The 11,779-nt window shown below is 35.1% G+C and overlaps 2 protein-coding genes across 4 annotated transcripts in view; both read left to right on the forward strand.

Moving 5' to 3' along the window:
* Positions 1–4,515, forward strand: part of LOC107666309 (cyclin-dependent kinase 12-like) — a 29,510-nt gene extending 24,995 nt beyond the window's left edge. The window contains exon 17 of the mRNA XM_016457551.1: positions 4,304–4,515. Within this exon, the coding sequence (XP_016313037.1) occupies positions 4,304–4,515 (212 nt within the window). The remainder of the gene's footprint in view (positions 1–4,303) is intronic.
* Positions 4,516–6,884: 2,369 nt separating this feature from the next.
* The window catches only part of LOC107666329 (protein phosphatase 1 regulatory subunit 1B-like), a 19,684-nt gene continuing 14,789 nt past the window's right edge, over positions 6,885–11,779 (forward strand). For all 3 annotated transcript variants that reach the window (XM_016457577.1, XM_016457579.1, XM_016457580.1), the window contains exon 1: positions 6,885–7,260. In XM_016457577.1, the coding sequence (XP_016313063.1) occupies positions 7,147–7,260 (114 nt within the window). In that variant the 5' untranslated portion in view covers positions 6,885–7,146. The remainder of the gene's footprint in view (positions 7,261–11,779) is intronic.

Raw genomic sequence — 11,779 nt, forward strand, 5'->3', positions numbered from 1 at the left:
AGGCCCTTCCTGAACCGCTGCGCTGATCTTTTTGTTCGTTGTCATTTTTTACTTAATGTGCTTTAGCTGTTAAACCTACGTTTACCACATATTAATATATTTCTTTCTTCCATTAAAGGAAAAAGTGAATGTTAAAGGAACTGTTTTTGAATGCGAATGGATGATGTTCATCCCTCCCAGAGATGTACAGCATTATTTGGAGGCTGTCTTTTCCCACTTCTCCACGACGGTCAGTGAGTTTTAGCCATGTGCGATTTCTTTGAGGGCTGCGTAAATGTCTAAATCAAGCTACTTTCTTTCGTGCTGATATGTGTAAAGCAAGAGGCTCGATCCAGCTTGTGCTACTTCATCCCAAAGGCATAAGGAGAACTTGAAGTCATTTGCAGTACTTGAGTGAGGCCTTTGTTTTAAAAGATTTGTAATAGCTTGTGCATAAGATGTGTTCTTATTTAGATTTTTGGTGGGGGGAAAATGTATGTCCTCATCCAAATGTTGTTTTCAGGACCACATGGTTTAGCAAAGTTAATTTAAATCGAAAACATCTTCAGAAAGACACTGAACTGACTTGAATTTTAGCGCCAGAATTGCCAGTTTTGATTTGACTACACCCAATGTACATGTTGTAAACTGATAATAAATTAAAAATGTGGCTGAGTAAAATGTGTCTGGTACATTTAATGTAAATATATGCATGGCAATTTTATCATACACGTTTATATGCGGGTCAAAGACGTTAAGATGTCCACATCAAAAGAAATTTACAAAAGTGATTTTATGTCCATAGAAAGCACATTAAATGCAAGTAAAGTGTCTACATTTAAGGTTTCAAATAAGTTTTTGAAGAATAAAATGTCAAAATTTGGTTGAAATAATGTTCCATTGTCATTCAGTGTAACACCTATAGTTATGTAAAAATTCAAACAACTTGCTTATTCTGACCTGTACATATTAACCTGTTAACTGTCACCCGTCCCCTCTGTGGGACGCCTAAGTTTACTTCAATATAATACAATTAAAGGTGGGGTAAGCGATTTTTCAAAAACGCTTTAGAAAACTGATTCGGGCCGAATAGCAAAACAAACTTGTAGCCAGCCAATCAGCAGTAATGGGCGTGTCTACTCATGATGTGGAGGAGAGAGCTGTTCAGTGCACAGGACGTACATTAGCCGAGACGAGCGACAGAAAGATAGATGGCGGATAAAAAAACAAAAGAGGAAAACGTCTGCGGAACATAAGAAGGCTTAAGGCAAGAAGTAGGACCCGTGTAAATATCGGATCAGCTTTCCAGCGCTGGAGAGAACTGAAGGAGTGGAGGGCCTGCGATCGGACGCCGAGGTTGCTTTTTCTTCTCGATAGGTGAGTAACACCGTGTCTGCGCCGCAACAGCTAAAGTCTGTCTAGTACACTGGACGTGACAAAGCGACCGTTGAAAATCATTTGAAATTTGTGCCAATACGTCATAAATAGAACGCAGCAGCAGTTTTCTGTCTGGGATTTGTCGTGTCACGCCGTGCCGCATCCAGTGTAGACAGCATCACTGATTATAATGAGTTCTATAGTATTTTGTCATGATGTGGAGGAGAGAGCTGTTCAGTGCACAGGACGTACATTAGCCGAGACGAGCGACAGAAAGATAGATGGCGGATAAAAAAACAAAAGAGGAAAACGTCTGCGGAACATAAGAAGGCTTAAGGCAAGAAGTAGGACCCGTGTAAATATCGGATCAGCTTTCCAGCGCTGGAGAGAACTGAAGGAGTGGAGGGCCTGCGATCGGACGCCGAGGTTGCTTTTTCTTCTCGATAGGTGAGTAACACCGTGTCTGCGCCGCAACAGCTAAAGTCTGTCTAGTACACTGGACGTGACAAAGCGACCGTTGAAAATCATTTGAAATTTGTGCCAATACGTCATGAATAGAACGCAGCAGCAGTTTTCTGTCGGGGATTTGTTGTCGCGCCGTATCCAGTGTAGACCATAGATATGTATATATATATATATATCTATGGTGTAGACAGCATCACTGATTATAATGAGTTCCATAGTATTTTGTCGCGCCGTGCCACTCGCGTCCGGTGTAGACGGTGTAACATTGGTTTTGCTTTGTTTCACAGAACTAATCGTTGCCTGGGTTGTATGTATGTGTGGGGCGGAGCTATCAAAATATGGGCGAGACCCTTTTGGGGTAGGGGCGTGTTTGTTTTGGTGATTTCAAATGTCAACATTGGCTACCAGAAATCGCTTACCCCACCTTTAAAATCTAATGACAATCTATATATCGTAGGAAAGGTCTAAGACTCCTAAATAGATACTTTACCAATGTTTTTGGTAAAAATTATGTAGGAAAAGTAATAGATTAATTTATGACGAGTGCGCCTCAAAAATCTACATCATAACAGGAGTTCTGATCTTTGTCAAAAAAAAGTCTTCTTCGTTGCCTTTTTCTCTATCACACTTTAGAAATCATCAGAAATGATATATCAATTGAAAACTTAAAATCTCAAAATTCATCCTTTGAAACCCATTTTAAAATCAGACATTGCATTACCATGAAAATGGTACATCAATATCATGTTACAAAATGTTTTCATTCATGAATTATAAAAATTTAAGTTTGGATTGTGCACTTTCACGTCTATGTTTAAAAATGTGAGTGACAGTTAAGGGGTTAAAATATATAAAAGAATGAGCATATAACATTTTATTGGGTTTTAAATGAGTAAAAAAATCTTACTGACAAATGGGCAAAACCTAGGATAGTGGCAAATTTAAACAATTTAAAATAACATTTAATTAGTATTTGGGGTGAAAGTAATTAGTTTTTTAATATGTCATAAATTGATTTTTGTTGTAAATATATCTGACAAGATTGTTACACTGAATGACATTTTAGTGGGTGTCTTCTGTAAATCGGGAAAATGTATGATATTTATTTTTTGCTCAGAAAAACAAAAATACAATTACATGAAACAGAAAACTTTTTAATTTTTCTTTTTTTTTGGAAAAACAATTTAAAGCAGCATTGTTTTTACGCTTAAACCCTTTTTCGTCTTTGACCCATAAATACTTTGAACATTTTGTAGTAGTGCATTACATAGGATTTCTGAAGTTCATGCTTATGCAAAACATGCTGCCATAATACTAGGGTTTTGTAGATGAATGCCATGACTTTGCTATGCAGTGGCTAAGGTGTTCTGAGTGGTTTTCCACCAGTTTCATTGTCTAAGCGGAAAAAAAAGAAATCAGGTTAGCAAAAAAAATGCCAAATCTCTTGGAAATGTAATAGCACCTCTACAAGACACATGGTTTGAAGCACAGTGAAAGAAGAGAAATTGAGAAAATTTTAAGGCAATTTTTTAGGCACATTTTAAATACTTTAACAGTTATAAAAGTAATTAAAATCTACTTAACTGAAGTTAAATGACTCAAAGTTATGAGTAAATCTAACCTGATTACTGTTGAGTATTATAATAGTATTTTTTTTTTTTTAAGTAAAAACATTCATGCCTTAAAGTTTAATACAAGGGAGTTTGTTTTAATCAAAGCTTTTTTTCCTGTTCTTTCAGGCAGTTTCTCGTAGATGCCAAATGGAGATCTAGAGCACTGGCATTGAGTGGCTCAAATCGAGGGATTTAAGAAGGTCGAAGCGTGCACTTGTCAGATTTCATCTGTGAGCAAATGCTGCATAAATATGTGAGTGAGAAAATGTGTGTGTTCAACCATCTGCAGAATGCAGCATAAAAAACAAGCTAGCCAGCCTGAGTGGTCCACAGCTGCTGACATGGTCATTAGATAGTGAATTTGTTGGTTTGTTCCCACTGCAATTCAGGATTTAGAAAAATGTGAGTAGAAGAGTAAGGACAATTTGTTTACTTATTTAGTCTGAAAATGTTGAGTGCAAAGCTTTGAAATGTATTTTGTCAGTTAAATGTGTAAATGTGTACACTGATGTTCAAAATAGTTGTGTCATTTAAGACTTTTAAAATATTTTTGAAAGAAGTCTCTTATGTGTGCCAAGGCAGCCAAAATGACCAAAATGCAGTAAAAACTGAAATATTATTATAGTTTAGAATAACTGTTTTCTATTTATATATATATTGTAAAATGTCATTTATTCCTGTGATGCAAAGCTTAATGAAATCATTCATTATATGTGACCCTGGAGCACAAAACCAGTCTTAAGTCGCTGGGGTATATTTGTAGCAATAACCAAAAATACATTGCATGGGTCAAAATTATTTATTTTTCTTTTATGCCAAAAATCATTAGGATATTAAGTAAAGATCATGTTCCATAAAGATATTTTGTCAATCTGCATTAGTAAATCCAGAGGCAACAGGCTCGAAGTCTGCAAAACACACTCACGACATTACATCAGATGTAGCTACGACCCTGCTTCAGCTCATCTCCCAGCAGGCCTCAGAGAGCAGACATCCCGCTACAGACCTGCGCCCTGGACGGGGACCCTCCTCTCCCCCGAGCGCCACCCCACCACCGGCTTCCTCTTACGCCCCCACTTAATTTTTGTTTAGTAATATGCATTGCTAAAGACTTAATCTGGACAAATTTAAAGGCGATTTTCTCAATATTTTGATTTTTTTGCACCCTCAGATTCCAGATTGTAAAATAGTTGTATCTCAGCCAAATATTGTCCTATCATAACAACCATACATCAATGGAAAGTTCATTTATTCAGCTTTCAGATGATATATAAATCACAATTTTGAAAAAATGGACCCTTATGACTGGTTTTGTGATCCAGGGTCACATAAGCTGATTTGCTGCTCAAGAAACATTTCTAACTATTGTCAATGTTGAAAACAGTTGTGCTGCTTAATTAATTTTTTCAGGATTCTTTGATGAATAAAACGTTCAAAAGAACAGCATTTATTTAAAATAAGAACAAATTTTGTAACAATGTCTTAAATGTCACTTTTAACCCATTTATTGCGCCCTTGCTGAAAAAGACTGTCAAGTACTTAGTTGTGCAACTATAGTATACAGGTTACAGTATATATGCTTTTCATTTTAGAGGGAATCTCAAGCCAAACACATTTGAAGCTTCTGCTTATGTTTAACTGTTTGTAATGTATAGACACAGTTATCCTTTAGTCTCAAACGAGAGATTAGAGGCATGTCTGAAATCGCTGATGAGAGTTTGATTAAAACCATTTTTAGTCACTATTTTTGCTGCTCCAGCTGAATTTCAGCTCTCACACGAACACTCATGCTGAAATATAACAGGTGCGCAAAGCGGAAACTTTCTGATTTATTTGATGTGTGAGCACTCAATGTTTATTAGTTTATCACAATATTAGTTTAACAATGTTGTGAGTAAATATATATGATTGATTTTTTTTTTCAGTGCAATTTACCCACTCATCCTCTTTCTACGTGTCAGGTCAAATTGTATTTGCTCTTGCTATTATTCTCTTTTCATTATTATCTCCTAAAATGAACCGCATGCTTTACATGGTGTACACCAGGTGTCACCAGTGAGTGTGTTGAGAGAGGATCTTCTGCTGGAGAGTTTGTATAACTTCTGAACATATGACTTGCAAAGCGTTGTTTTATTGTTATTTTGACAAAAAAAAAATGACTTCAGAGATACCTTAGTCTCACAAGTTTCTTTAAGACCGTTCACAACTTTTTAAGTCAGTTACATAAAAATATAGATTTGTCTAAATTGATACCAAACAGACTGATTACCACTTGGCTAACTGCTAGTTTTTTTTTTTTGCTAACTGCTAGTTAGTCATGCTAGTTCTTAAGGCACAGTCTTCACATAATGGCTATATTTATGCAGCTGGCCCCAGGTGTGTATTTGCATCACAAACTCGTTCTGTTGCTTTAGTTGCTTGATGCTCAGTGTTGTTTTAGTATTTAATTTATATACTATTATAGTAGTTATTAATATTTTTAATTAGCTTTTAAATGTATATTTTCTGGTTTCATTTTAATGTAATTTTTAGTCATTTCATGCACTTTTGTCATTTTATTACCATTTATTTCTATATTTCTTTTTTATTTCTGTTTTATTTTAATTTGAGTAATTTTACTACTTCAACTTTATTTATTTTAGTTAGATGTAAAGGCAACATTTCTAATTTACGTTTTTCATCTAATATTTCTATTATTTTACTTCAGCTTTATTTCAATTAACAAAAATAATTTGTAAAAAATTTATAGCAATAACAGCACTGAATGTCCCCTGATTTTTGACTCTTAAATCTATTGAACTGAGATATGTCCCACTGTATATGTTACAGTATTACAGAATTATTTGAAAATCATTTATACTCACAACAGGCCGAACATTATTTATATTGGGTTTCAGATGCATTTTATACAAATGGTGGTCCAAAAAGTACTTAGACACAAGTCGCTTTTAAAATATCTGATTGGCATATTAAATATAATCCAAGTTATCTTCTTTTGTATTCTACAGAATAAAGAAAGTCATACAGTTTTAAAGTGACATGAGGGTGAGTAAATAATGATAGGATTTCATTTTTGGGTGAACTATCCCTTTAAGTCAGAGCTACTGTAGTTAGACAAGTTATTGATGTTGTACGAAACATCAGATCAATGTCACTCCTGATGATTTTCAACATCAACACGTCTATTTACATGTGTAAAACTGAAGTATACATTGAAATTGGTTGCTGACATGAGTTATTGCCCTCTCTCTATATATTTCTCTCGCTGTCTATTAATCTCCTATTCACAAATAGAGGCCAAAAGAGGCTCAGCCAGCTGGATGAGATTATCTTTTTTTTTCTGATTAGAAATCAACGTCAGCACACCCCGCTAAAAGACTCTAGTGTACCATCCTCTCTCTGAGCTCCGCCTCTCTCCCTCCTCCCGGCTAATATAAAGACACCCACACCGACTCCAAACACTGTGAGAGGGAGAAAACCAGAGGTCACACTGATAAGAGAAAGGAAAAAAGAGGCCGCCGGTATATCTGAGGCTCGACAGAGAAAAGAATCACAGAAGACTACTATCAGAGTCAAGGAGAGAGGAGACAACACCACGAGCACTGAAGAAAGCTGCCTGGAGGACACCACGTGTGTGTGCATATGTATGTTTAGACAGGCATAGGTAGATTCCAGTAATATTTGTGAGACTGACAGAGGACGAAAGCACATCATGGATCCCTCGAGTCCCTCCGAGGGCCCCATGGAACACAGAGAAAGGAGGAAAATCCAGTTCGCCGTCCCGGCAACAGAACTGACTCAGCTGGACCCTCGGCAGGTTGAAATGGTATGACTTTCGCGCCCGCACACACACACACACACATGCTGACTGGTACCACTGACCCTTTTGGGCCCTGAGCTTCTTTATCCTGGTGAAGCAGTTTAAAGAGTGACTTTGAATTGTTAGTTTGTGTGATGGACTTTTGAAAATGTACTGAATCTTTTCAACCTGCTAAAGAACATGTCTGGGTTATATTTCAAGCCAAAATCAAGTTTACTTGAAGCTTATTTTTATTTATATATTTATTTATTTATTTATTTTGCATTGTGACATTATTTTCATTGCTCTCATGACTTAAATGCAAAAAAAAATAATTAATGTGAATGAAATTAATATATTTTCATTTTTGTTGTACTGTTTTTATGCTATTTTCATAAAAATAAAATGTAAAAAAAGGTAAACTTAAGAAAATTCACTTTGAAAAATAAATGATAAATGTAAATAAAAATAAGGTATCTGTTACATGAATGAGAATCTAATGAGAATAATGGAAATAACAAAAAAGTACCAAAATACATGTATAATTTATGTATGCTATTCTATTTATGCCATTTTATACAAAAAAAAAATCATAATAAAAACGTAAAAAAAAAATTAAAAAAAAAGCAAACGTTTTAAAATAAAGTATTTTAAAACATTAAAAATTGAAAATGAATGAAAAATAAGTTCTATCTTACAGAAATGTGAATCACAATAATGGAAATTACCAAAAAAGTATATAACTTTTTATTTATGCTATTTTAACAACAAAAAATGTAAAAGTGGAAATGGAATGAAAAGTAACATTTTAAAATAAATAAAAAATACATTTAAAAAAAAATCTGTCACAAGAATGAGAATCTAATGACAATTATGGACATTCTGGGAGAAATGTGCAAAATGCCAAATGCAAAACAATCTTAATGGTCTGAAAAAATAGGCTTCATATTCTTTGTGTAAAATATCATTTCAAAATTTTTCTTTTAATTTTGGGGTCAAATATGACCTGGAGATATGTTTGCCCTACACACTCACTGAGCACGCTCATAAAATGCAAAGTTTTAAGGCTATAAATCTGTCCTGGAAATGGTCAACTGTGTGACCTGGACTGGGGTGAGTTGATGTTTTGGATACCAGGACATGGTTTTATTGCCTCTACATGCACTGGGTAAACTGCACTGTGTTCATGTGTATGTTTCTAAGTCCGCTATTGATTTTGGCCTTCGGTTGCATTGCACATACATTTTTGAGATAAAGAGGTGCACCGACGGCTGTGAATTTGTCTTTTTTTCTGGATCTCTGAGAGTGCAGATGCAAGACTGTGTGTGTGTGTGTCATCCTGGACCAGTTCCCCGTCCTGTTGGTGTTGTAATTTTAGTCTTAATAAAGTGGGTCGGGGAGCTGTTCTGTACTGCGCTGCTGCAGAGATAGGCCAGCGAATCATCCTCGCGAGACACAAGTGAAAAGAGGTGAGAGGAAGAGAAGGCCTGATGCGTCTGTGCTCTATAGCAGTTCACGTAAACATTTTAAAGACATTTATATGGTAAAGGTATTGTTCATACAAAAATGAAGATTCAGTCACTATTTACTCACCCATTTGACATCAATCTCTTCTCCAATCAGTCTCATATTTGTATTGAGAGACTATTTTTATTATTGTCTTGAATCAGCTTTTTGTTTTATTTAAATTCTTTTTTAATTTATTTATATACATTTAAAAAATACCACAAATCCTCCCAAAACTGCACAAATGTAGAGTAAAGGCATTAATAACTGAGTAAAATTACATTTGTTTTAAAAAAACATTATCATCACATTTTGTTGTCTGGGGTCTCTGGAGACCCCAAACAGCACGAGTGTATACTCCGTCCAAACGAACAGCACATAAGGGTTAATGCTTTTAATCTCAGTTATTTTAGTACAAGTTTAGCTGAAATAAAGTTTTTATGTATTATTTTTTATATACATTGTAGTTTATTTCAGTTCAAGTAACATTTTTTAAAATGGTTTTAATTTTAGTTATTTTAGTACATCAAGTTAAACTAGCACAAAAGTTTATATATTTATGAACATTTATTTCAATTTTTTATGGTTTTAGGTTTAGGTTTTAGGTGATGTTTTAGTTTCAGGCTTAATTGTAGTTATCTATAATAATCCTGGCTCCACTTCAAACCAAAATGTCAAAAATCACAATTAAAGCATTACAAAAGTAGTAAAAAATTACTATTATATGTTTACTATATTCTGGTGTTCTATATGCTATATTCTAGTATTCTTCAGCAAAACAGAAAAAAAAATTGTCATTAAAATCAAAATTGGTCTGAATGATATGTTTATAAATTTGGCTGTTTCTATAAGTTTGAAAGAAAATGGTAACAGAATTTACGTTTTTGTATGAACCATTCATTTATGAACCATCATTCATTCATTTATCAATCAAATATAGTGTTCCTTGTGGCAAATATGTGTCGTGAAGACATGATTGTGTCCTTTACATGCCTCTTTTTGTGATGAAAGCATGTGTTGTGCTTCTTAGTGCCCAATTTAATGTATAGATGGGTTGTACTGGGTTCTAGTGCTGGCAGAGTAGAGGGTGTGACATGAACAAAACCTGATGATCATCTTCTCCAGCAGAATTAAAAAATTATCCAAAGTGCATCTTGAGCCTCAATGAAAGGAAGAACATCTGACCATTTTGTCTTAAATTTAAATCTAAGGCTGTTTTTAACATCATTTTATGATGTGTACATCAGCTTCTCCTTCTTTAATTGTATTTTGTAGCGCATGGAAACAATCCAGCAGTGTCTGTGGACCAGCTTGAACTGAGTGAGGGTTTTTTTTTCCTGGCTCTCTGGCTCCAAATTATTTACATTACATTTACATTTAGTCATTTAGCAGACGCTTTTATCCAAAGTGACTTACAAATGAGGACAATAAAAGCAGTCAAAACTAACAAAAGAGCAACAATATAACCGGGAGGGTGAGAGAGAGCGTAGGTTACGTCGAAAAGTGACTTTTCAAAATAAAAAAAAATATTTTTAAATTATGCATGCAGCTAAGTAGTTAATCAGATATATATCATCAAGGGAACATTAAATTCATCAAAATTGACCATTATGTTACAACAGATTTCTATTTCAAATAAATGCTGTTTTCAATTCAGTCTATTCTTTCTATAATTTCTCAAAGAATGTATCACCGTTTCAACAAGAAAAAAAAGCAGCACAACTGTTTTCAAAATGTATACTAAAAAGAAATGTTTCTTAAGCAGCAAATCAGAATTGTAGAATGATTTCTGAAGGATCATGTGACTGAAGACTGGAGTAATGATGCTGAAAATTCACTACAGGAATAAATAACATTTTAAGCGATATTATAATAGAAAACATTTATTTAAAATTGTAATATTTCAAAATATTACTGTTTTTACTGTATTTGTGATCTTTAAAACTCATGTGATTAATGCTTACAAGTAATATACAGTACATTTTATAAAATTAATTAAAGACATTCTCTGGTATGTTTTCTGAAAAGTAATTTTACTTTGTTTTAAAGATTTTAATTAAGGTTTTAAAGACATGGGGCCTATTTTTTAACGATCTAAGTGCATGGTCTAAAGCGCACGGTGCAGGTGCACTTAGGGCGTGTCCAAATCCACTTTTGCTAGTTTAACGACAGGAAAAATGGTCGGCGCACCCGGCGCATGGTCTAAAAGGGTTGTCCCTATTCTCTTAATGAGTAATGGGTGTGTTTTGGGCATAACATGCAATAAACCAATCAGAGTCTCATCTCCCATTTCCTTTAAGAGCCAGTTGCGCTCGTGCCATGGCGGGTTTGCTATTTACATGGCGGAATTTGCAAGCGCAAAGACAGAACGCGTCTCCAGAGATGAAACGGAGCTGCTCGTGCGCGAGCAAATAGGTAGCCTAATTCTGACACATGCAATGACTATCCATTATGACATGTAGGCAGTTTTATATTTATGTAGCCTACACAATAATAATCTTTTACATTGCAATCCTTTACTTTTTTAATATTTGGCATGTTTGTGTGCTACTGTGCGTCCCTGTGTGTGTAATAAGCAGAGTGTATACGCGCTGTGGACCCGCCTATACTAACGCGCTCTTTAAATAACAAAAAAAAACTACTGCGCCATTGACTTTAGACCAGGGTTTTTGTTGGTCAATGGCGCAGTCTATTTCATTTGCCTCAAAATAGCAATGCACCTGAACACACAGACCAGTGCGCCCATGGGCACGCAAATGCATTTGCTATTTAAACAACGTGGCGCAGGACGTGAAAATGACAACTGCGTCTGGCTGAAACTAGCAAAAAACACTTGCGTCGCGCCTGGCACCGCATTGCTCCAGGTGTATGATAGGGCCCATAATCGTAACCTCACTACCTCAAATACATTACCTCAACCTTACTATCTCAAACATCATCTCAACCTTACTACTACTGTGAACAAGAAATCAAGCGTAGCGTTAGTTCTGGCAGGTCACGTTAGTCAAGCTCGCATCAGCTGACTCTCAGCTGATCCCCA

Source organism: Sinocyclocheilus anshuiensis, unplaced genomic scaffold (genome assembly GCF_001515605.1).
Source record: "Sinocyclocheilus anshuiensis isolate Anshui unplaced genomic scaffold, SAMN03320099.WGS_v1.1 scaffold868, whole genome shotgun sequence".
Taxonomy (NCBI): Eukaryota; Metazoa; Chordata; class Actinopteri; order Cypriniformes; family Cyprinidae; genus Sinocyclocheilus; species Sinocyclocheilus anshuiensis.